Source organism: Phalangium opilio, unplaced genomic scaffold, assembly GCF_054372755.1.
Source record: "Phalangium opilio isolate 3A_F unplaced genomic scaffold, DU_Popi_V2 ptg000209l_1, whole genome shotgun sequence".
Lineage (NCBI taxonomy): Eukaryota > Metazoa > Arthropoda > Arachnida > Opiliones > Phalangiidae > Phalangium > Phalangium opilio.
This window is the reverse complement of record NW_028324217.1, coordinates 11,023,083-11,048,873: the sequence shown is the minus strand read 5'-3', so window position 1 is coordinate 11,048,873 and position 25,791 is coordinate 11,023,083. Positions and strand designations below refer to the sequence as shown.

The window sequence follows — 25,791 nt, the reverse complement described above, 5'->3', positions numbered from 1 at the left end:
TTTCGAAGGGAGTCCCAATAGTGTGGACTAAAAGCTAACCAAAACTGAAAATAAACCTAAGACGAGTGGAAATCCTTCATAATCGGTTCCGTAGTCTTTATCAATAAAAGGTTGTATATCTTTAAAATACGAATAATTTCACGTTGACACAAATTTATGGATAGTTTTAAAGGTCTACAGATTTTCCAATGAACCCATTATGCAAATTTTTTTATTAAGTTCTTATAATAACTAGTTTGCCCAGGTTTAGCCCCCCCAAATTTCAAACCCTAGCGACGCTACTGCAAACTGAAATTCAATAGTTTACGTCAGTGGCATCACCAGTTAACAACTTCAAATATTTGCAAATCAAAAATTGTTTAATATTTTCAAGTCAAGAATTGTTTCATATTGCAAATCAAAACTGTTAATTCGGAACTAAAAATCAACCTGTATTTGTGGTATCTTCTGTCGTATTAACAATGTTACGAAAAGCGTGGCAAGACAAATGGCCAAAGTTTCATACCAACGATCATTTGAGAATTCTGCTTTTACTCTTAACCCAAACAAGAAATTGAACATCATAGCAAAAGCTATTTCAAACTTTCCTACAATGAATAGTAAGTGTGGCTTGGATGGATTTCAAAACTAGACTAGCTACCTGGCATTGTTCGGGTGTTTAAAAGGACTTAAACCAGGTATTTGACAACTATCAAATCCAAAATAACAATGCTTCATAAAAATAAAACGTTGCTGGTCTAGAATAGGACGTTCCTAAGAGCTCGAATAATTAGAGATTGATGGACACGGCCTAAGCACAACCACATGTGAAACCATACTCTAGTGTAGTGGTCAAATTTGGTAACTAAACGTGACTGTGCATAAAGACTAAATAAATAAACAATCAAACCATCTTTTCAAATATAACATCACAGCTACTTCAGAAAATACCGACTTTGAACCTTAACCTTATGGGTTGTATTTGACATAAAGTTCATGAGTAAACCGAGCCTTCTGATTATTCGTGGGCAAGTTAAAATATCGTGTAGCCCGGTGATTAACAGCAGCTTCAATTACGTGATTTAATCACCATATAGTAAACTCTACAAAGCACTGGGACGTAGTCTTTACATTTTAAAAAAAATATTTCCTGATGACAGTTACATCGACCAAGTAATGTTCTAAGTGAAAGACTAAATATATAAAATACAGGATATTTATTTATCCTTTTAAACTTAATTCGACATATTAAGAAGAAAATAGGAAGAAACACCCTATGTGAGAGGTTCTAGGTATCTGGGCCCCCTATCATCCTTCAAGGATGATAGGGGTGGATACGAATTCTGAGAGAAACACGCGCCGTAACTTCGGAAACGATTGGGTCTGGTGGCACGCTAAAAATGGGGGAGGAATACTCGGGACGAAAGGCAGGAGGGCTACTTCAAAATTATACACTATTTAGCTCCATCGTGTTGGCTTAATTTTACTTAAATATGCCAAAGCTATTTTAAACAGTTTCGCTCACAAATAAAATTTGCAATTGAAACACTAAATTTTATATGCAGTTAATATTTAATAATTATTGGTTTGAAATTGTTGCTAAAATAATAGTGCACGTAGATGACGCTGCAATAGTGAAACGCCGGCAGGGATTTATTTGAAGGCGGTAGACGCGTCTGCTAGAGTTCTTTCTTCCGCTTACAAGGGGGATTGAAAGGATTATAAGATCAAACATTTGTTTAAATAATGTATTTAACTCCTAACTATGGAGTTAAATGATAATTTTCATGCGCGAAAGAAGAAAAGATTTAATAATCAATGTAGGTTTTTTCAAGCCTAGTAAAATCATGTTTGGTTTCATCACTATGCGTTATAAGTTAAATTCCATTTTTTTCATCAAATGATTAATCTTTTCAATAGCCCTTGAAAGCAGAAGTAACAACTCTAGGTAACGCCTTGCGTGTTCAAATAAATCCCTACCTGCGTTGTCCCATTGCAGCGTCATCTACGTGCACTATTATTTTAGCAACAATTTCGAAACAATAATTATTAAATATTATCTGTATATAAAATTTAGTGTTTCAATTGCAAATTTTATTTGTGAGCGAAACAGTTTAAAATAACTTTGGCATATTTAAGTAAAATTAACCCAACACGATGGCGCTAAAAATTGTTTAGTTCTGAAGTAGCCCACCTGCCCTTTGTCCCGAGAATTCCTCCCCCATTTTTAGCGTCCCACCAGACCTAATCGTTTCCGAAGTTACGGCGCTTATTTCTCTCAGAATTCGGATCCACCCCTATCTGGGTAAAAGTTTTCATTTTCACTTTTTGTGGAACTTAGAGGGTTCTCATTTTTATGAATTTAAACAAATTGAAATATCTTGCGAAATATTAAAGATACTAAGAAACTGAAGACGCTCTCTCGGTATTAATCGACCCAGCTGATAATTAAAATTAAGTTAATTTTTCCAAAAAATAATAGGCCTATCTATAAGGTTGAAAATTTTCAGATTTTGCAAAAATTCGCCTTTTTTATCGTGTGCTTGTATCTACGCCTTAAAATCGTGTTTCGTTTGATGGGGAACTAAAATATGTATCTAAGTGTAAATTATCATTTATCTGTGAACGGTTTTTTAATTATTGAAAATTTTCTGAAAAAAATCAACGGACCAAGACTTTTTAAAAACAGTGTACTTATGGTTAGAGAATCTGGATAGATTTTGAAAGAAATACGATCCAAACCTTGGTAAACTATGTGCTAGGCATCGGAGTGAAATTTAATCCTAATTCCTAGCATATTTAATGCTTATAAAGCTGAAAGAACTAGTTTCTAATATATATTTCTTACCGGAAATGTTAATGAATGGCAAAATGTTGGAAAAATGTTTTTTAAAGTTAGTGAAAATAAGTCATAATTAAAATTGGGATACATTATATCTGGCTTAGCCATTAATATAAATCTTTCATGCACACACAAACTGCTTGATTCAATGTCTGGCGTGTTCCACCTTGAATCGCAATTAATTTGAAAACTACGACGAAAATCGAAAGAAATAGAAAAATTACAGACAAGGTGGAATAGACGGTGATATCAAACAAGCAATAGAACTCTTATTTATAATAGTAAAACATACTATTTACAGGACCATGAAGAAACCAGTTTAAACAATATCAATATGAATGTTCAGCCTGGAGAACTATGGGCAGTTGTTGGACCTGTTGGTTCTGGAAAGGTAACGTTAAACTTATAAAGCGACTTATTTTGGACTTTTTGCAATTTGCAAAGTTAAAATAATTACATTATTTACATAACCACCAAATGGTATCGTTCGACGCAATATTTTCTTTCAAAAGCTCTAATACAACGCGAATGTTGCCTAATATGTTTAGTTTCTTTGATTAGATGCTTCAGAGAGGTTTTCTAATACCAGAAGTGAGATGAGACCAGAAGTACTGAGCTAACCAAATTCTTCACTCGGCGAAAGTGAATATTCTTGATAACACAAGAACGGTTGGCCCTCTAGTAGCGGTTTCTGAATTTTCCCTCCAAAACGTGAGACGCTCGCGGTGGTAGACGGCCGAACTAGATTCAAGGAGCCGCGTCCGTGTTCGGCCGCTTTAGGTTGAGGGGAAGGGGATAGGAAATGTTTTTGGAACTCGACCAAATTTAATCTCTCTAGTTTTAGCGCGTGGGAAGCGGCATAAAATCCTCAAATTTGTTCACTAGTGCCAGGATCTACTATCAATGCTAGACCCCTTCACTTCTAGTCTCATCACACTTCTGCTAATACATTTATCTTATCAATATTTTCTTAAAACTTAAATTGAAATATCGCTAGAGACTTTGAAAATCCTTTCTCAAACGATATATGCGTAAGCTTAAGTGGTTCTGACATACTATTTTATTAAAGGGAATGCGAATTTACAATTTCATATCATATTTTACCACGAAAGTGGTATTATGTTACACTCTAAGTCTCTACTTTCAAAATATCAAGTTTTTAATATAATTGAACCAAAGTTTCTATTTTTAAAACCCATTGAAAAATCACGAAAACTCAGTTTCGATATATATACAATTTTGTCTAGTCGAGCTTGTTCGTGAGGAAAAAAACCGCGGGAATCCTATACGCGTCTCGAGCTTTTCGCAAGTCTAAACTCTGGGTCTAATAGCAGAGAGAGTGGCACCATATCACGTTAAAAGCAACGAAGATGGAGATAGGTGTTACATAAGATGACGTCACACCGCTAGGCGGCGTGACTAGCAATAAACATAGTTGTTCTGTAAACTAGTATGTTCTCAAGTAGACATTACAGTGCTAGACCTTGCCGAATAAACAAGCTTTACTATAGCTAACCTTAGTCGTTATTTACTCGTTCTCACAAACGTAACATGGTGTCAGAAGCGGGGTGCGAAAGGAAACAAGAAATCCAGCGCTGAGCCCAACAATTGAACTAAACGCGGAAAACGTGAATTAGACAAGTAAGCCTTTGCGGCAAGTTTTTTTTTTATTTTTTTTTTGTTCCGCGATTCACAACACATGGCTACGTTTCACGCGCCGGCGCCGTTTACTCCCGGTCAAAATTCGGCGGATGCCTGGGAAGATTGGCTAGAGGAGTTTGATATCTTTGCCAAGGCCTCAGAACTGAGCAAGAAAAATGCGGATACGCAAATCAATACCTTCCTGCATATTATTGGAACAGAAGGTAGGAAGCTATATAAAATTTTAGACATTCCAATCTTAACGGATAATAACGGTACGGCCCTTCCGCGAACATTACGGCAAATTTATGACGCTTTCTCGGCTTACTTCGCGCCGTATAAAAACGTGACCCTTTCGCGGCATCTATTCTTTTCAACTCGCCAAGGCTTAACGCAATCATTTGACTCTTTTGTGACGGAATTGAAAACTAAAATAAACCACTGTGATCTCGATGCCGTCCGCGATTCGCTTATTTGCTCACAAATAGGGTTAGTCCCCCTATTATCGGACACATTTTAAAAAATTATGGTTAAATGTAAGGAAATCACAGAAAACCTTTGAAAAGTCAATGAAATATTTATTTTGAACGTTTCTGCACCTAATGGTATAGAAATAATTCCAAAAGAACGATGTAATGTTGTCCCAATCATGGATTTTATTCGGCAAGTATCGTACCCTATTATCGGCTATTTGGATGTTGATTCGGACACCCATGTTCCATTTATCGGACGCCTATACATCCTACTCGGACACTGGGATCTCAGAATCGGACAGTGGGTCTTTGTAGCCCGGACACTGGGATCTCAGAATCGGACAGTGGGTCTTTGTAGCCCGGACACTGGGATCTCAGAATCGGACAGTGGGTCTTTTTAGCCCGGACACTGGGATCTCAGAATCGGACAGCGAGTCTTCGTTGTCGGACACTGGGATCTCAGAATCGGACTCTGGGTCTTCGTTATCGGACACTAGGATCTCTGAATCGGACAGTGGGTCTTCGTAATCGGACATTGGGATCTTGGTATCGGACAATGGTTCCTCAATTGGGACACCAATTTTTTTTAACAATAAAAGACCCGTGAAAATTGTTACTTCTCCGACACTTCTGGACCCATTCTGAACATCACTTACCGCTTTAAGCATTAAATATTTACAATACCTCTCTTATTGTAAGCCTACGTTAAATATTTGTCTTTAAAACGTGTTTGAAAGCTGTCCGATAATAGGTTTTCTACATTAGATACGATTCGCGTTGTATTTTCATGTAAACAAACCTAGAACTAACTGTTAAAGAAGCAATTTATAGAAAAACATTCGGGCTTTACAGCCATACTCATAACTTATAATTGGCTTCTATTTATATACCTCTAAGCACGATTTAAAAATGGGGGGAAGAATTTTTCCGGCCCCTCAATTAGTTTTAATTAATCAAAAAAATTGGATATCTGATTCGTTCGCGCTTTCCTTCTCTGACATCGCGCCCCTTCCCTGTTTTTACATGCAACATACAGATTTCGACACCCTCTTTAAAACTAGGTAACTTACAGTGTTCCTTTTTTCCCCGGCAGTTTTATAAACAACTTTTTAAAAATGTGTCCGATAATAGGAGCGTCCGATAATAGGGGGACTAACCCTAGTTGAAGGCATTCATAGTAAAGACTTGCAAACCAAACTTTTAACAATTCGAAATGTTACCTTAACACAAGCCATCTCCGAATGTCGTGCAGGGATGCAACATCTGCTTTTTGGCAGATTAAGCTGACTGAAGAAAGCTCGTACTTGTGTACGTTTGCCACGCCGTACGGTAGATTCCGTTTTCTACGTCTCCCTTTTGGAATATCAAGTGCTTCTGAAATCTGTCAGCAGGTAATGCATGAGATTTTTGGAGATATTCCAGGCGTGTATATATCGACAGATGACTTTCTGCTGGCTGGTATTGGTATCTCACATCACAACGACATTTTAAAAGCCGTTTTAACACGGGCACGGGCTAATGGAGTGACATTCAGTGCCAAGAAACTTCAACTTGCGGTTCCAAGAATTTCCTATCTGGGTCATATAATCTCACAGTACGGGGTGCAAGTAGATCCCAAGAAAATAACTGCTGTTCAGTCTCTCACTCCCCCGAGAAACAAGAAAGAGTTGCAAAGGTTTCTTGGAATAATAAACTACCTTAGTAAATTTATAGAACGCCACTCCGAAAAGACGATGCACCTGAGGACACTATTAAAAGCAACATCTGAATTCATATGGGATGCCAATACACAACGCCTTTTCGACCGCTTGAAAGAAGACATCACGAAAGCTCCCGTATTAGCTTTTTATAATCCCGACAAAGAGACCCTTATTTCCGTCGACGCCAGTCAATTTGGCATTGGAGCGGTCCTTTTGCAGGACGGTCAACCTATAGAATACGCTTCCACCACGTTGACAGAAACACAACAGCGCTATGCGCAAATAGAGAAAGAAATGCTCGCGATCGTCTACGCTGTTGAACATTTCAACTACTATATTGTCGGTAATAAGGTTACGGTTGAAACTGACCATAACCCATTACTTGCCATAATGAAAAAACCCATCGCTACACTATCACCCCGACTACAACGGATGGTTCTACGACTTGCCCGTTACGACCTGACACTCAAATATGTGCCAGGGTCACAAATGTACATAGCCGATGCGCTTTCTCGTTCACCTACTCCGACCATAGGCATCAACACCGATTTCCTGGAAGGGCCCGCAACAGCATTGTATTCTATGACTGTCATGTCACGGGACAAAGTCCTTGACTTTCAACATGCCATACGCCAAGACATGAACATGCAAAAGCTTCAACACTATGTCCAGCACGGATGGCCCAAATACGCATCTATGGTTGACGCGAATCTAGCTTCCTATTGGCCCATCAAGAATGAAATTCATAGCGATCAAGGCTTACTGTACAGAGGGGACCGTTTGATCGTACCTTTATCGCTACGGCCCATGATAATTGATCAACTTCATGGCGCTCATCAAGGAATTAACACCTGCCTTCGAAAAGCAAGAATGCATGTGTACTGGCCAGGCATGACAGATCAAGTCTCCAAAGTCATCCAGAAATGTGAAATCTGCTTAAGAAGAAGCAGGGCAAATACACACATCATAACAAAACCACATGAAATACCAATGCTCCCATGGGAAACAGTGGGAATAGACTTATTTCATACGGAAGGAAAACCCGCTCTCTTATGTGTGGATTATCACTCCAAATTCGTCGAAGTTGACGAATTACGGTCAACAAATGCAAAAACAGTCATAAAAGCCTTAAAACCTCATTTTGCACGGTACGGGACGCCACAAAGGATAGTTACTGACAATGGACCACCTTTCAACTCTTCCGAGTTTGCCCACTTCCTATTGCAGTGGGGAGTAGAACACCGGACATCAAGTCCTCATTTCCCACAGTCCAACGGGATGGTAGAAAGGCACATTCAGACGGTAAAAAATCTTCTCAACAAAGCAGCTCAGACTGGAGTAGATCCACACTACATTTTACTTGAATATCGAGCCACACCTCTCCAAGACCTTCCGGCTCCGTCAGAAATGTTAATGGGTCGTCTGATTCGGACACCAGAAACAACAACTTCCGCTATCTTGAAGCCTCACTTCCCATTACAACGCACATGGCAAGCACTAGAAGCTCGAAGAGCGCGAATGGCAAAACATGATTCACGACCCAATACCCATATGAATTCTTTCAAGATTGGCGAAAATATTCTCTTCAGTGTTGGCCCTCGTAGCTGGCAAAAAGCAGCAATCACTGGCATCGCAAATGAACCCGATTCCTATATAATCACGACACCGAACGGAGCACAATATAGAAGAAATAGAATACACCTGAGACCAACGTATGACAATCTTTACCACGAAATTAAGACCAATACATCAATGACACCAAAGCCAATCAAGGCAAAAGCGATGATTCCGAAGCGTACAGAGGGAGAAATCAGTAGATGTCAAATTTCCTGGCGAATTGGTAAAGAGCAAGAAAATCAGAGAAGAAGGACAACAACCTCTATTGGAATAACAAGAATACCCGAGAGACCACTACTAACGGCTCAAGAAAAGTTGCCAGGGCCTCAAATGCCTCAAGCTCAACCGCAAGAAACTGGCAAAAGTTCTAGAAGTGGGCGGCAAATAATCCCACCGAAGCGTTATCAAAATTCTTAAAAATTAACCTAGTTTTGTGTAATAACTGTTTAAGCAGAATTTTAATTAACCTAGTTTTGTGTAATTTCTATTTAAACAGAATTTTGTTCAGAAAGCATTTATAACTAATTTTTAACTCAAAAAAAAAAAAAAAAAAAAAAAAAAGAAACATGTTACATAAGATGACGTCACACCGCTAGGCGGCGTGACTAGCAATAAACATAGTTGTTCTGTAAACTAGTATGTTCTCAAGTAGACATTACAGTGCTAGACCTTGCCGAATAAACAAGCTTTACTATAGCTAACCTTAGTCGTTATTTACTCGTTCTCACAAACGTAACAATAGGGAAGTTTCGTGTAACGCTATAACTCTGGTCGCCCAAAAATCCTGTTTTCGGCGTGGATGTGCATGTGCGCACGCGCCGCACTTTTCTCGCGCATCGTGCTGAGGATAGGCCGTCTGCGCAGTTCAAACTAACGCCGAATACAAGTCATGTGACCTGCTACATTTCGTGAAGAGAGATTCCTATACTGACCAAACTTCCCTATCTCCATCTTCCTTGTTAAAAGTATATCTGTGAGGTCAGCCTACGGGAAACGTTTTAGCCTTTCATAAAAAGTGGATTTCAAATAATTTCATATTAAGCATTTTCATATGCATAATGCGGCCAAATAACCTGAAATCGGAGAATTAAAAGCTTGATATTTTTGAATTCACAAAAATTTATTCTATCTTTTGTTATATAAATCAGAGGTTTTTCAAACGAAGCTTTTCATTCCCTTTAAGTAATATGTGGAATCATTCATTGGCTGTTTGTATTAGATAGATACTGAGAAAAATTCATTTTCGCTAAAAAAAAATTGGATTAGCACCAAGTTGCGTTAGGTAACAGCAGAAAATGAAGCAAATGGCCAAACAACCATTACTTCGTAACTAAAGGTCTAAGTTTCGTTGAAAATAATTCAGAAAACTAGCCAAAATAATTCACTTAATTATCAATACTATTTAAGACGTTAAAGAGGTAAACCTAATGGCAATTTTCTTATGAACCGAGAAGTTACTTTTATTTTGGAAAACTCTAACCACGACAGGACTTGAGCTTAGTTAGAAATAAATAGTATCAAAACACACGATATCATTATCAAAAAATTAGCACCAGGCTTAGCATGTCAGCGATTGGAACTTATTTTATCACTATCAAAACGATTAAAAATGCTTTTAAGGCCATTTATTCTATCCTGGGAGGCATAATATTCAAAACTGTCTCTGTTAAAGTGTTTTACGCAATTTGTTGTCGTTAAATATTGCTTTGAGAAAAGACTCATTTCATCGTTTGCAAATTGATCCAAATTTTGATGATGTAATTCTAGCTTTTCTTTCTGTCCACAGAAGGCACTTCGATTGATTTCTCTTTTTTTTGTACTAACGTAACTGCCGCATCTAATGCTAGTTTAAGTTTATAGGCCAGGACAGATAGGCTAAAAAAGGGCCAGACTAAGAACATTAGAACATAAAGATGAAACTTGGTGTATGGGTTATTTTTGACCCAACATAATAAATATTAAAAGTCCCCTGCTGTAGAGCGCAAGCTTTCGCCGCCATATTGCAAAATGGCCGCCGGGAATGCACAGCTACAGTGTATTCCACACCGAGGGGTCGGACTTTCGTCAAAATCCCGTACAGTTCGTTTGAAATCTATTAAAATATCTCTTGAAAATCTCGAAATCTTACCCTTAAAATCTCAAAATCCCGAAATCTCACGTCAAAATCTAAAAATCCCAAGTTCTCACGTCAAAATCTGAAAATCCCAAAATCTCTATCTCAAAATGTGAAAATCCCGAAATCTCTACCTTAAAATCTGAAAATCCCGAAATCTTCAGCTAAAATCCCGAAATCTCACCATAAAATATCGAAATCTGAAAATCCCCACGCTTACAATACACGTTTTGCATCTATTTAAGAGGGGAAGACACGGGCGTAAAACTCTTCCATCTCGCTTTTTGGTGCCTGCGCCATATAAGAGTACTGTATTACAAATTAGACTATTTTTGACGATTTTTCTCCGGCATTAAATTAAAACAAATTTATAGTCTAAATTTCAAAATCTCGAAATATCCTTTTTACACCAGGCAGAAGTAAATAGTAAATCTTGATATCCCCTGCAAATGCCCAAAATTTCATCAAAAATCTGAAAATCTCCTCGAAATCTGAAAATCTCCGGAAAATCTGAAAATCTCCTTCAAAATCCCAAAATCTCCTTCAAAATCTGAAAATCCTGAACATAATCCCGAAATCTCCTTCAAAATCTGGAAATCGCGTTCAAAATCTGAAAATCTCATTGAAAATCCCGAAATCTTAAAATCTTGGACTAGATTTCAAGATTTCTAAAATCTCAGTCAGAATCTCAAAATCTGGGGAAAATCTCAAAATCTTCGTCAAAATCTTGAAATCTCAAAATCCCGTACACTAAAATGCCGAACGTCCGACCCCTCGTTCCACACTCTTGTTCAAAATTTATGAAAATTGGTTCACATTATGATTGAAACCACTTGAACATCATAGTAAACTTTTACAGTTCTGTGTTCGATAGTTTGGTTGCCATAGTGAAAAATGGCCACCGTGAATGCTACGTTCAGCATATTTCACCATGTTGTTGGAAAATTATGAAAATTGATAGATTTTATAATGAGAGCTGTGTTAACCTCATAGTAAAATATTAAAGCCATTCATCACATGGTTTTTCCGCCACTTTGGAAAATGGCCGTAGGAAATATCATTTAGATATAGTATATTTTTCAAAAATTATGAAAATTGGTAAATATTATGTTTAAGACCGTCCAAACATCACACTAAATTATTGAAGATGTGTTACGTTTAGTTTGGGCGCCATCCTGGAAAATGGTTGCGGGAAATCAAATACATAAATCTTTTCGATATTTCTTTATTGAGTAGATGATTTTCATGAACGTATTAAACTTCATAAAAGTAACTGGTTCCAAGTCTAAGTTATCGACCCCATCTTTAAAAATGGCCACTCGAAAATTATTACCCTAAATTCTAAAAGAAAAAAAAAGTTCTTCAAAGCTGTAATTCTCGCTTTGGTCCCATTCAACCAAATTCCCATTCGACAAAAGGGTTTTTGTGGTGTCCCATTCGATCGAACGTAGCCAAAACGTGCGATTTCTTTATAATATAGTCCCATTGGACCGAAGAGATCGAGGATTTGACAGTAAATTTGGAAACAGTTTTATTATACGTGTAATATCTACATAGTTCTAGAGTGACGTGTGAATTACCACCCAAAAAAGCAACAAGAAATCTCTATCCGGTAGTAGCTATGGCTTCCTTAGATGTAATATGGTAATTAAACACGCTCGCCGTATTTCTAAAATATTGATTATCTTTCAATAGTTTTAAGCCCTCCTTATCATAGCCACACCGAGTTACAGCACGTAGATGAAAGAAGTGTTCACTTGACCTTTTTTTCTCAAATGTCTCGATTTGAGATGCTTTGCTTGGTGTCAGGTTTAAGAATGAATACGTTCCAAATTGGGTAAGATAGTCTAGAAAAAGCACCAAGGTATTCCGCGACTACAATGGCAAGGAAACAATTTAAATGGGGATGGGTTCGCGATCGCGAAAGTCTAAGGCCCATTCAAACCACTCTCTCCCCTGAACCAGACCAACTTTTAATACTCATTACCTGTAATTGCGGAACATCTTGTGTAAAGAACCGTGAATGTAGACGATCCGAATTAGTTTGCTCAGAAATGCGTGGACATTGTCGAGATACTAGCTGCAATTATTGTAAAAAGATCTTCAGGATGACAATGATAATGAACAAAATGTTAGAGATTTGTCTTAAGTCTAATCTTGAACAACACTAGAATGTATAAACCCCATATTAAATGATATTCCCCAATCAACATGTTGAGAATTACAGCTTTGAATAATTTTTCTTTCTTTCAGAATTTAGGGTAATCATTTTCGAATGACCATTTTTAAAGATGGAATCGATAATTTAGACTTGGAAATAACTATTTTTGATGTTTATTTTATTAATGAAAATCATCTACTCTATATAGAAATTTTGAAAAGATTTGGTATTTCCCGCAGGCATTTTCCAAGATGGTGCCCAAACCATCAGTAGCACGTCTTTAATATTTTAGTATGATTTTTCAGACTTTCTTAAACATCATATTTAACAATTTTCATAATTTTTTGAAAAACATACTGCATCGAATTGGTATTCTTGGCGGCAATTTTCCAGCATAGCGGCCAAACTATGCGATGAATGTCTTTAATATTTTACTATGAGGTTTACACAGCCAAACAGCTATTGTGGACATCCCCCCGTAGAACAAACTTTTATTATTTTCAATATTAATTGTCGCCAAAATCATATGAGCGAAAAGTGCTTAAATTTTGAGTACGTCCTCAACGAGTCTGTTGCAAGTTACTGTACGCAGCCTAAGATGTAACACTATAGCCTAAAATCATAAAATTAGAGGTGGAACGATAAATCTTTAACTCCCATCTCAATGAGGAACCGTAGCTTGCTTTACTAAGCTCTAGACACATCTTTAAGCATCATCCTTGCACAAAGAATTCCTTGTGTCGCGTCTAATTTCCTGGTATAACCGAATATTTTTCAGTCATCTTTGCTTATGACCATTTTGGGCGAACTACCAACTTGTAAAGGCGACGTTAGAATCCGAGGAAGAGTTGCGTATTCATCACAAGAACCTTGGGTTTTTGGTGGAACCATAGAAGAGAATGTGTTGTTCGGATTACCAATGGATAAATATAAGTATCAAAGGGTGCTTCACGTGTGCGCGTTGGACAAAGATATTAAGCTTTTACCTTACGGCGATCAAACAATGGTCGGCGAGAGAGGAGTGTCACTCAGCGGTGGTCAAAAGGCTCGAGTTAATTTGGCCAGATCGATTTACATGGACGCCGACGTTTATTTAATGGACGATCCGTTAAGCGCTGTCGATGTCTCTGTGGCGAAGCACTTGTTTGACAAGTTCGAATCCATGCTCAATTATTTTAACCTTAAAAAATATTTAACATTTTAAATTTTTTTCCGAAGGTGCATCAATGGGTACATAAAACGAAAACCTCGCATTCTTGTAACCCATCAAGTCCAGTTTCTTAAGTCAGCTCATAGAATAATTATTCTGAAGCATGTGAGTCAACAGTATTTTACAATCATACATCATAAATTATAAATATCAATATTATGGAACTTATTTTCGTAAAGAGAAGGTTAAAACGAAAATCAAGTAATTTTTTATTGATTCTTCTAGTAAGATCTATCTGCATAGTGAAACAGCCAGGAAATACCTCCGAGTGATTTTAAAATTCAAATTAGTTTGAGATTTCAAGGATAAAATTAAATTATCACCTCCGACTAATCATGTAACGACAGCCTTTTCGTCAACAATATCCCAAATTTCATTGCACATGGAGAGTGCCACGGGAAATTGGTTAGGCCTAACAAGAAGGCAGTGCATTAACGCGAATTTCAAATTATCCATGATATCTCAAAATAATTTGAATTTTAAAATCATTCAGAGGTTTTTCCTGCACGTTTCGCTATTCAGACAAGTCTTATACTTGATGAATTGAGATAAATTAACTTCATTTTCATTTTCAAATTATACCTTTAAGCAAATAATGGTTTAGCAAAAATATTAAAGAAAGAAGAAGCCATCATCAACGACCATAATAGAGAAGGTGACACAGTGAAGGCCTGATCTCGGTCTGGTCTACACGCGGAGTTCTTTAGCCGTTAGGATGCTATTTTTTGCAGACGTTATAAAAAGTCCTATAATACCTTCAAAAAGTACCGCGCATCCTATTGTTGCCATGACAACAACATGGATCCAGAAAAAATTACTCTACCCCGATTAAAGCATAAGTGGAATACTTCTCTATTAGCGATTCATTATAGGGTCATAGGGTGTTCGAAAAATGGTGATAAAAAAGTACTGTGAGTTATATGGACGATTTTCAGTCGAATATGTTCCATTACATTTTTGCCGTCCGGCGCACCGATTTAAATTATGATTGAATTGTTTTACGGATGACCCCTTAAATGATAGTCAAACCAAAGAGAATATACCAAGAGGAGCAAAATCTTTGTAAATAGGTACCGGCTCTGAATTGGGAGAAACTAGTTCCGGTTGCTTAAAAATTTCCTTTTGTACGTCAACGGTCAACCCAGAGATCAATCCTTTCAGTGGCGGAGGCACGGGTAGGCGACACAGGCTAAAGCCTACTTTGAGGCCCATAAACACCGTTAGGCGACACAGGCTAAAGCCTACTTTGAGGCCCATAAACACCGTTAGGGACCCAGTAAGGCTCCTTAATGTCACATATTTGGGTTCTTATGCTAGAGCACTAACCTTCAGAAGAGATTTTAGTAAAACCTATATTTTCTACAGACGAAAAGGATGTGAAAAATTATACGTCAAAATAAATATGTCTAAGCATTGCCTACGTTAATCTAGGCCTGTGCGCGGTGGCTTCGAAGGGGGGGCAACTTTTAAGAAACGAGATTTCTTATTTACTCCCTGTTTTACCGCGAGATTTCATTAATAGCTGGGCAGAAACGCGTTAGAAAATGAGTATTTAAAATTCTAAGCGCGAGAAAATGAACATTTCAATTTCCAAGCGGGAGAAAATGAACATTTAGGTACAGCTAATAGCGCCTCAGTTGAGAGAATTTGGCAACTGAAATTGCAAAAATTAAAATAAAAATCGGCGCCGCGCACAGGCCTTGATTAACGTAGGCAACGGTCTAAGGGATCGTCCATAAACTACGTCACACTCTCATGGGGGAGGGGTTTCTAAATTTGTGAACGTCCGTGACAAATGCGTGACGTCACATTTAACACTAATTTTGATATTAAGTCAAAAGTCCGATTGGATCTCTTTCGTTTTAAAAGAAAAAACACTGCATTCAAAGTGTACCGTGGGAACGACCACTACAATAATTTAGCGAAATTATTATTCTATCATCGCTTAAATTGTAGAGATTTTAGATAATGGTCTCCTAATTAGCCCTACTTGTAGCGAATTTAAAATAAAAAGACCATTTCACTCCAGAACTTAGGTAGCTACACGTACGCGTAAGCATTGCTTAATAATGAGTACGCGTAGTGTCAGGTTAATTTCTCTAATGACATTTTTTTTTTGCCGCTAGCATTAGGCGAGGAGGAATCGGATTCCCTTTTCGATTGAAATGGTTTCGTTTCTTTCGCCAACTTTTTTAAATAAAAATCGTGTAACAATGTCGAAACCTATAAAGTGTGCCTCTTTAACTAAGCTTTATGTTTTGAAGCTTATAAAAAGCACGTCCAGACATTGAAATTCTGAAGCTTAATCAGAGGCTAACGGAAGAGAACTTTTGAATTTCAAGCTGACCAAAATATTTGAGTGGCACGTTATATCACTCAAGAAAAAAGCGTCTCTTTTCAAATTAATCAAATTATATTTATAAATTTAGACAATTCGTAGTTTGATGGGAGAGGGGTCTAGGAAAACGTTACCGAACGTGATCTGGAGGAACGGGGGATCTGAAAATGCTTTTTTTTGGTGAAATAGTTTATGGACGATTATAAAAATCAAGGCTTTAGAAACTTCGTCGTAATCGTACTTGCCAACTTCAAGTTAAGATAATAAATACACATAAAAAATTTAAACTTTAAGTACTTAAATTTTCCTAACAATAATTGAGGGGGGGCCCATAATTATGAAAGACATTTAGCCTACACCAATTAGTATCCTGGCGCCTCCACCTTTGCCACCCCCAAATTTATGCATTCGACATAATTTAACCAACAAAAATAAAAACCGGATCTAGTTTCTCCAAAACCGTGGCCTGGCTTTTCGAAACTTGTAAAAGGCTAAACTTCCTGCTCCTCTTGGCACATTCTCTTTGGTCAGGCAATGGAAGACCTCGCTAATTAAATTAAATTAAATTGCTAGGTTTTGAATGGCGCGCATTAGAGCAACGTTTTACAACTGGAAATAAATAAATTTGCTATAATTATCTGTTTTACTCAAGGGTGCTGTTCTGGCTGTGGGTGGTTACCACGACTTGGTTTCTCAGGGTTTTGATCTTTTGGCCATCGTTGATGAGGAAACAGCAAAGAAGAAAACTGAATCACAAAGTCAGAAAGACGATCTAACCCAACTCCAAAATTCAGAAGCATCAGTTAGCCGGAGCAATTCCATTTATGGGTCTGTGACTTCACTTGAATCAATTGGACTTACACCATCTGAAGACAACACTGTCAAAGTAAAAATAGCTTATATTTAGAATTAGAAACATATGACTTACTAGGATAATAATTGAGTTTAATAAATTTAAACGAATACATGTACGCCAACTTGTTATGATGTAGACGCGCTGCATTTGTCATAAACCAATGGGATGACTTAAATAGAGTCGGAACGAAACGCTCATTAATATCCCAACGATACTTTTTCTAAGCCCGATCATAGTGATTATGCAAAAGACTAGGGCCACCGTGCAAGAGACTACGACGATTACTATGGTTACGCAACGACCTGTTTGGAAATTTATTATGATTTCGAGATCTGCTTGTGTCATAATTTCGTTACTTTACAAGCAGAGTTGAACAGGCTTATTGATATCAAAAACAACTTAATTAAAATTGGTCAGCTCTAAAATGGGAGTGTGTCAGTGTCACGCGAAAAATCAATAAGAAAACACTCAAGATTATGAAGATAGTAGAATACAATTACTTATTGTTTTGGAAATTTTTCAAAAAGGAGTATTTTTTATAGAGTGAGAATCATAGCTATCGAACACTTAGGTATTAAGAAAATCCCGTTAGGGATTTTGTATTTATACTGAATTCGAAATTTCATGAAAATCTCTATGGAGTTTAACATTTGGAGGTCATAATGTTTTTGCGAGTTAGACTAAAGGTTTCCCAACCAAAGAGGTACACTTTTGTCAACTTCACAACACTAGGAAAGGCTGAGATGGTATCTCACCATTTTTGCTCTAAAATTTAAGTCTCGTAATTATTCAAAAACCTTTTGCACCTAAATTTTGTTTTGCTAAACCTAAACGAATACAATTAAATACCTGGAGAATCATAATTATCTATTAATTATCAGTGAGTTTCACGCGGTTCCAACAAATATCTAGCATATATTATTTTATACTGTGCATTGTATTTTCCGACCATTCCAACTGTAGGTAACGATTTTGTGAAATACCGTGTCATTATTCATACCCATTTCTTTGTGAAATTTCGAATCATAACAAATGTTTGACCAGCGCAACTAAAACCAAATTTCTCATATCGATTAAAATTAATTTATAATTGCAAAACCTACAATAATTTCTTATTTCTGGCCTTTATTTGGTTTGAAAAAGTGTCCTTGCTTGATTGCAGCTTCTTGAGTAGGTATTTAAAAATGCTGTTGTTAACACTAAGAGTTCGAGCAATAATAAAGAAACTTGATTACCTTTCTTATCTTTCTCAGGGAGACGGACCAAAGCAAGCTGAGGAGCAAAAAAGCGAGGGCTCCGTGAAAGCCTTTACATACTTGAATTATTTCAAAGCCGGAGGTGGTGTGTTATTTATCACTTTGGTTGTCATTCTAAACGTAACGGCTCAGGTTATTTACACTTACAGCGACTATTGGCTATCGTTATGGTTAGTTATGATTTACAAATAAAATTTAGAAATGCATATATAATTTAATCATTTTTAGGACCAATGCAGAAGAAATAAAAGGTAAGAAGCAAGCCAACGAAACGGAGTATACCACTTCCACAGAGCAGTATCCAGAGGATATCACCCGAGGTTTCACCTGGGAGAGTATAACAGGAGATTTCAGCGACACTAACACCAATATTTACATTTACACTGGTCTCATGGTGGGGTTATTCATTTTGTCACTCACAAGAACCGTGGCAACGTTCCTGATATGTATGAAGGCCTCTGTTAATCTGCATAATACAATGTTTAGAAGCGTTAGTCGTGCACCTATCGCCTTCTTTGATAAGAACCCAGTTGGTAAGCGAAAAATTACACATAAATCTTCTTTGAAATGTTATTTAACTTAAAAACTTAAACTAAATATCATTACGGTGACTTTTTAACAATATTTGCAAATCTCCAATTCACCCTATTTTGTTTACTCATAATTCATATTACACTCGTGTGCTAGCACACCTGTTAAATTCTGTCTTTCTGAGACATTAAGTTGGCGAAACCTTTAGGTGCTAGGACATTTAAACGCCAGAGCATTTTGGCACGGGAACATTCAGGCGCCAATTATTGCTCCACATTTTCTTGAAAAATTCGGTACTGGTCTCCCAAGTAGGAAACTCATGAAATTTGTCTTTAGTGCTACTGCTTAATCCTCTTGGACACAAAGACCCCAAAACTAAAAACATTAACATGTGTTACTTCAGGCAATTAATTTTGTACACACATCTTTTACTTTTTCACCTCTTTGCCTACAAAGACTGTTTTTATTAATATCTGAACTTTAGTTTTAATATTAATTAAAAGTGTTTAGAAAGAAACTATTTCTTAAGCCTAAGGAGAAAGCCCGGTGTTCCTTTAAAGTATTAGAGGTTCCGCATCCATTAGTTAACGCATTTGAACTATCCATCTATTATATAACATCAATTTTAACTGCTTGACTTGACAATCAACTTCCGTCGTTTTCACATGCCAGTCAAAGAGGAAGCAACAGTTATCAAGGATGCCCATTTCCGCACAATTTTCGAGAATCATAACCCTATTCCGCACAATTTGTATGGCCCATTTAGTACAGTCAATCTGGGGTTTGACCCGGAACAAATTGCGATAGTTTTGAAATTGGGGACTTTTATAGAACTTGAAGCGCTCTTTCACATGGTGCAATCTCCCCCAATCAGCAACTTGAGGAAAATCCGCCATCTTGAAAAATGGCCGCCAAAATTACTAAAGTTCTACGTAACTTTGGCTGTAATTATCGGATTGAATCCCAAAAAATCTTATAGTGTAGCTTAAGACATTCCACACGATTTACCTTATATTCATTTTTAGCGTTAAACCAACCGGAAGCTGACAAACATGCATTAAAACCGGCTAAATTGATAAATTTCGTGAAATGCAAAGTTTCTACCGAAAGAATTTAAAGATTTCTTTAAAATTTCGCTGTTCAAATAGTAGGAAGCGCTCTTCTAAGACTTTTTGTCGATCCTACGATTAAAGAGGGCTAAAAGTGTCCGCCATCTTGAAAAATGGCCGCCCAATTACGCTAAAATGATCATAACTCGTGATCTAATCATCCAATTCACAATTATACTTTTTTTTAATTACTTGATTTTGTGAAGAAAATCAGTGGCGGCGCCAGGATATTCTTTGGTGTAGGCTAAAGGTTTTTCACAAATATGGGCCCCTTTTAATTATTGTTAAGAAAATTTTAGAATTCATTGTTTAAATTGTTTGTGAGTATTTATTATCGTAACTCAAAGCCGGTCTGTGTTTTTTTTGTAAGCTTCAAAACATTTTCCATAAAGCTTAGTTAAAGGGGCACACTTTATAGGTTTCGACATTGATAGACAAATACCTTAGTCTAATCGATCATGATATTCAGATTTCAAAAATGTGCGAAAGAAACGAAACCATTTCAATCCGAAAGGGGATCCGACTCATCCTAGCTAATGCTAGTGGCGAATAAACAGTTGCATTAGAGAGTTTAAGCTGAAACTACGCGTACTCTATATTTAGCAGTCCTTAAGGCCCGTTTTCCATCGAGCTTTTCAAGGTTTTGCTTCAAAAACTGAAGCATAACACTATAGTGAAATCAGAACCCGTTTTCAAACGCGCTTTTTTGGGCGCTTTTCAATCAGATTCGCGTGAAATAATCGAAAGCTGATATCCTACATGGGTAGATATTTGCTTTCCCTTTTATCCTAAAAAGCGCTGACCAGGTAGTCAAGTGGTTACGTTATTTCTCTCGACCAATAGAGTAGTGGCACTCCATGTTAATTTCTCATAGAGTGTAACATAGCCAAGGCATGCAGATGCCATTACTCTATAGATCATCAATATTTTCTAGCGTCATATTTATTGCGATTTTTTTTTCGACAGCCGCGGGTTTTAATAACAATAATAGTAATAATAACAATAGCTTTATTTCCTATCAGTTTACAACTGGTTTACTTAGGAGTCCGGTTTAAGTTAAATATGTTAGTTAAAATTAAACAATATCTTTGACATATTCCAGGATCTTTGTTTTAAAAACAGATATTGAATTAATTCTTTTTATGTCGTGTGGGATAGAGTTCCATAATTTTATTCCCCTGCTTTTTACGGAATAGAAGAATTTGGATTTTGAAACATAGTCTTTATGTACTCGGGAATCGGGATACTTATTGTTAAAAACTTTTTGCATAAAAATAGCTAAATGCCATGTATGGAGTTGGTTAAGTGTTAATCTCACTCGCATTTAATTACATTCAACTACACAACAGTCCTAACTTCGTATCAAAATTAATGTTAAATCTGACACCACCCCCCATTTGTCACGGACCGTCACAAATTTCGAAACCCCCTCCCTCAATAAGAATGTGACGTAGTTTATTTACGATCCCTTAGACATGTTTATTTTTACGTGAAATTTTTCACATCCTTTTTGTCAGTAGAAACAATGGGCTTTAATAATTTCCCTTCTCAACGAAAGTGGGGCCAAAATATACTACATTAAAATTCAGGGCGTCGCTGGGCCCCTAACGGCGTTTATGGGCCCCCAAATTGAAACGAAAAGTAGGCTGTAGCCTGTGTCGCCTACCCCTGGCGCCGCCACTGAAAAGGATGATAACATTCGATTATGAGTGCAGGTGTACTCTGTACTGGGACGTCAATGGCTATTAGTTCCAGTTCCAGTTAAAGTTAATGTTAGGAGGGAAAGATGGCGCTAGAGTGTAATTACGAATTTCAAAGCTCATGAATGAGAACTGAAAATTCATTTCAAAGTAAATTATTTATTTAAAACAATTTGTTATTATGAAAATTAGTTATATTATTTAAAATATCAATTAAAATTAAACAACGTTGCAAAAAATGACCAAAACTCTTAGAAGTTAAACTTTAGGAAATATTATAACAAACAATTTGAGGTATGAAACGTGTGAATTGGATGATTGGATCACGAGTTATGATCATTTTAGCGTAATTGGGCGGCCATTTTTCAAGATGGCGGACACTTTTAGCCCTCTTTAATCGTAGGATAGACAAAAAGTCTTAGAAGAGCGCTTCCTATTATTTGAACAGCGAAATTTTAAAGAAATCTTTAATTACTTTCGGTAGAAACTTTGCATTTCACGAAATTTATCAATTTAGCCGGTTTTAATGCATGTTTGCCAGCTTCCGGTTGGTTTAACGCTAAAAATGAATATAAGGTAAATCGTGTGGAATGTCTTAAGCTACACTATAAGATTTTTTATGATTCAATCCGATAATTACAGCCAAAGTTACGTAGCACTTTAGTAATTTTGGCGGCCATTTTTCAAGATGGCGGATTTTCCTCAAGTTGCTGATTGGGGGAGATTGCACCATGTGAAAGAGAGCTTCAAGTTCTATAAAAGTCCCCAATTTCAAAACTATCGCAATTTGTTTCGGGTAAGGCCCTTTTTTGAGCTAGATTGACTGTACTAATTTGCGCACAGTTTTTACTTCGAAATTTTAGTTCACCAATTTTTATCATAACCCATTTCCGCACAGATTGCAAATATTTTCTTGTTGAATATGTTTCGTTTGGTTGGGAATATCTTGGTTATTATAAAACATCATTTAATTAAAAAATTCTTATCTTACATTTTTTCACTTCAGTAAAAATATTTTACTGGGCATCATTTTAAAAATAGTACACGTTTCTATTTTTTGTCTCTCAAAATTTACAATTAGGTTGAGGCATAAAATGGACAGAAATTCGTTGATAGCTTATTAAATATAAACCGTATGAAAAACTAATAAAACTTATTCGTTTATTGTAAGTTTTCGAAGTTATAAAAATTAACGTATTGTATAGCTCTCAAAGGACTACGATGAATATACAGATCTTTTCGACACTAATAACTACGTCACAGTCGAACGGCCTATGTTATTTTCCGCTTCGCAATATTTCCAATTTTAAAATATTAAAATTAAATTTTATCAAGTTAAATGTTTTCTGATATCGGAGTATTTAAATCTCCTCAAAGCAAATGTTAGTTGAAAGTAAAACCTATATAGTATCCCTTAAAAATTTCTTAAAGGCGCCATTTTTTCTTGAACTACTATTTAGAGCAATATTCTTGGGTTATTAGTGCTGAGTAATATTTTGGGGAAATGAAATTTTGGAGAAGAATTAGGTAAGAATTTCTTCAAATAATTGATGTTTTATGATCATGTATTCAAAAGTGAAAAGTTTAATATCTGTTACTTCAGGCAATTAATTTTCTACACTTATCTTTTACACTTTGCCGTCTTTGTCTACAATGACAGTTTTTACTAGTATCTGTTACTTCAGTCCTAATATTAATTAAAATTGTTTCGCCACTCTATACTAAGAGAGGGAAAGCCTTAGAGCGTTGAGCGTCCATAAGTAACCACCTTTTATGTAACTGTCAATTATGACTGCTTGACTTGACAGTCAATGGCAAATCAAAACATACTGCTTTCCCGTAATTTTCACATGCATATCACAGAGGAAGCGGTAGTTATACCACAAAAAGATTCAGTATACCTTTGCACAAAAATATTCCGTGGACCTGTGCATTAAAAGATTCCGTAGTCCTTTTCATAAATAGATTCCTTAAACTTGGTCCGACTTGGTCTCAAAGAGATTCCGTTGATCTGTGCACCAACCTTATGTCTGAGACTTGTCCCCCAACATATGCTATATACGTATGTAGTTTAGTACCCTGTAATCGGTTATCTAGCTTAATTACCTGTAACGGAGAATCTAGTTTAATATCCTGAAATCGGTAATCTAGCTTAATTACCTGTAACAGAGAATCTAGTTTAATATCCTGAAGTCGGTAATCTAGCTAAATTTAATGTAATCGTTATACTAGATAACTATACCTGTAATCGGTAATCTAGCTTAACTATGCGTAATCGGGATTCTAGTTTAACTACCAGTTATCGGGATTTTAGCTTAATTACCAGTAATAAGGATTCTAGTTTAACTACCAGTTATCGGGATTTTAGCTTAATTACCAGTAATAAGGATTCTAGCATATTAACCAGTAATCGGTAATCCATTTTAATTACAAGTAATCCATAATCCAGTTTAGTTAAAAGTAATCAATAATCTAGCTTAATTCGTATGACCTAGCCAATACTTTTGATATGCCGCTGCAAAGAAATGCAACACATTTCTTAATCGTTTTTCATTTTATATTTACAGGTAGAATTTTAAACAGATTCACGAAAGATTTAGGTCTTATAGACGATCTTCTGCCATTTACGCTTGTAGATTTTCTGGGAGTAAGTCCAGAAATTTTTATTCAATGCAATTTTCATGATTACTGTTTATTTTTTAGAATGGTTTAACTCTACTTGGAACGGTGGTCATCGTGATCTATGTTAGTCCTTTAATTTCTCTACCTACGTTCATCCTTATCGTCGTGTTCATCTTTATTCGAAGGTTTTACATCGCAACAGCGAGAGATTTGAAACGTCTCGAAGGAACAAGTAATAACTAAAGAATTTACATAGAACTTTTAGGGGAAATCAGCATTCATCTCTTAGTACTAACGTTTTAATCTGTCACCAAGAACGGATTTATGTAAGAAGAACGTTGAACGTAGCAAATTCCCTACCCATCCTCGACTACTTTGTATGTTTTTTGATGGGAGTGGCTTATAATTTCAAAACTCACGCTCGCCATCTTTAAGTCTTATTCTCTTATATTTTAGGCTTTAAATATAGAAGTAAAGTAAATAATAATAACTTATAAATTTACTACAATAATAATTTTAGTAAAAAGAAAGAAAATCCAGATACTTAAAGAAAATATTTAAAGAAACATCAATTATATATATTCTTAACTTTGAAACTTAATTCCACTAAATCGGGCGTTATATCGCATTGCTGTTCACTTAGCTTTTTTGCCACTGGCGCAATTTCGGAAAAAAAATATTCAACCACGAAAATAGAGCTAAGAATGACATTTTTGATCACCAGAAGTCGCTATGTACATAGTTTGCGGGTGGAGTCAAAATATAAGCCGGAGCCTCCGAGATACCTAGGCCCGTGCGTGTCGATTTTTATGTGGGAAATATCCAGTTTCATAGTGGAAATATTTTCATCCAATTTATATGTACTAGATGGCGCTCTTATTACAGTTGCAAAGGATGTCTTCCATAAATTGTCGCTGATATTTTATGGGCCAATTATAAAAATTTTATGAAAGATTAAGGTTTCACCCTTAAATTTAAATAATTATTTTAGGGGCTATTAATTTTTTATTGAATCTTTTGGTAAGATTGTGTGCACATCAAAATTATAAGATTTTAACATTGTTGTTTTTTTAGTAAAACAAAACTTCTTGAAGTTGCTAATTCACAGTTTTATTCTACCATAAGAGGAATTTCTTTGCTCCTTCATAACCTTAAATTTTTTTAACCTTTGCTTTTTTATCCTTTACTTCTTTGGCATGATTGTTTAATAAAGGTCTTTGGAAATTTTCAAAAACTTTTTTTATACTATCCGCAGAAGTAAATGAACCGAAGTTATCAATGAATGGATAATTAACCAAATGCATTGGTCCCGTCGAGGGGGGTTGAAACATTGATGCATTTGTTCCCCATTTTCTACTGAGAAAGGTCGTGCAATGGTTGATGGGATACTATCTGACGCGCCATCTGAGAGCAACCTTTGGAGATCGGGATTACAAAAATTAGGCGTCTGCTATTGGTAGGCTTAGCTCTTCATGTAGTTTTCGATTTAGTCTGTGGCTGTAGATGAACTGAATTCATTTTTAAATGGGAAATTTGCCGAAAGATATTTTAGCATACCTTGCGAATGTTAAGCGGCCTTTTGTGCTTTCGAGACTTGATTCGTACCTAAAATTAATAGATTCTGATACTGCGAAAAGGTATGT

General features: G+C 36.3%; 1 protein-coding gene across 2 annotated transcripts in view; it reads left to right on the top strand.

Annotated features, from left to right (window-relative positions):
- LOC149619130 (ATP-binding cassette sub-family C member 4-like) overlaps positions 1-25,791 on the top strand; it is a 72,641-nt gene that overhangs the window by 31,821 nt on the left and 15,029 nt on the right. For both annotated transcript variants that reach the window (XM_089855838.1, XM_089855837.1), the window contains exons 9-16: positions 3,123-3,212; positions 13,305-13,678; positions 13,745-13,841; positions 16,727-16,960; positions 18,184-18,356; positions 18,415-18,719; positions 24,094-24,173; positions 24,230-24,380. In XM_089855838.1, the coding sequence (XP_089711964.1) occupies positions 3,123-3,212; positions 13,305-13,678; positions 13,745-13,841; positions 16,727-16,960; positions 18,184-18,356; positions 18,415-18,719; positions 24,094-24,173; positions 24,230-24,380 (1,504 nt within the window). The remainder of the gene's footprint in view (positions 1-3,122; positions 3,213-13,304; positions 13,679-13,744; positions 13,842-16,726; positions 16,961-18,183; positions 18,357-18,414; positions 18,720-24,093; positions 24,174-24,229; positions 24,381-25,791) is intronic.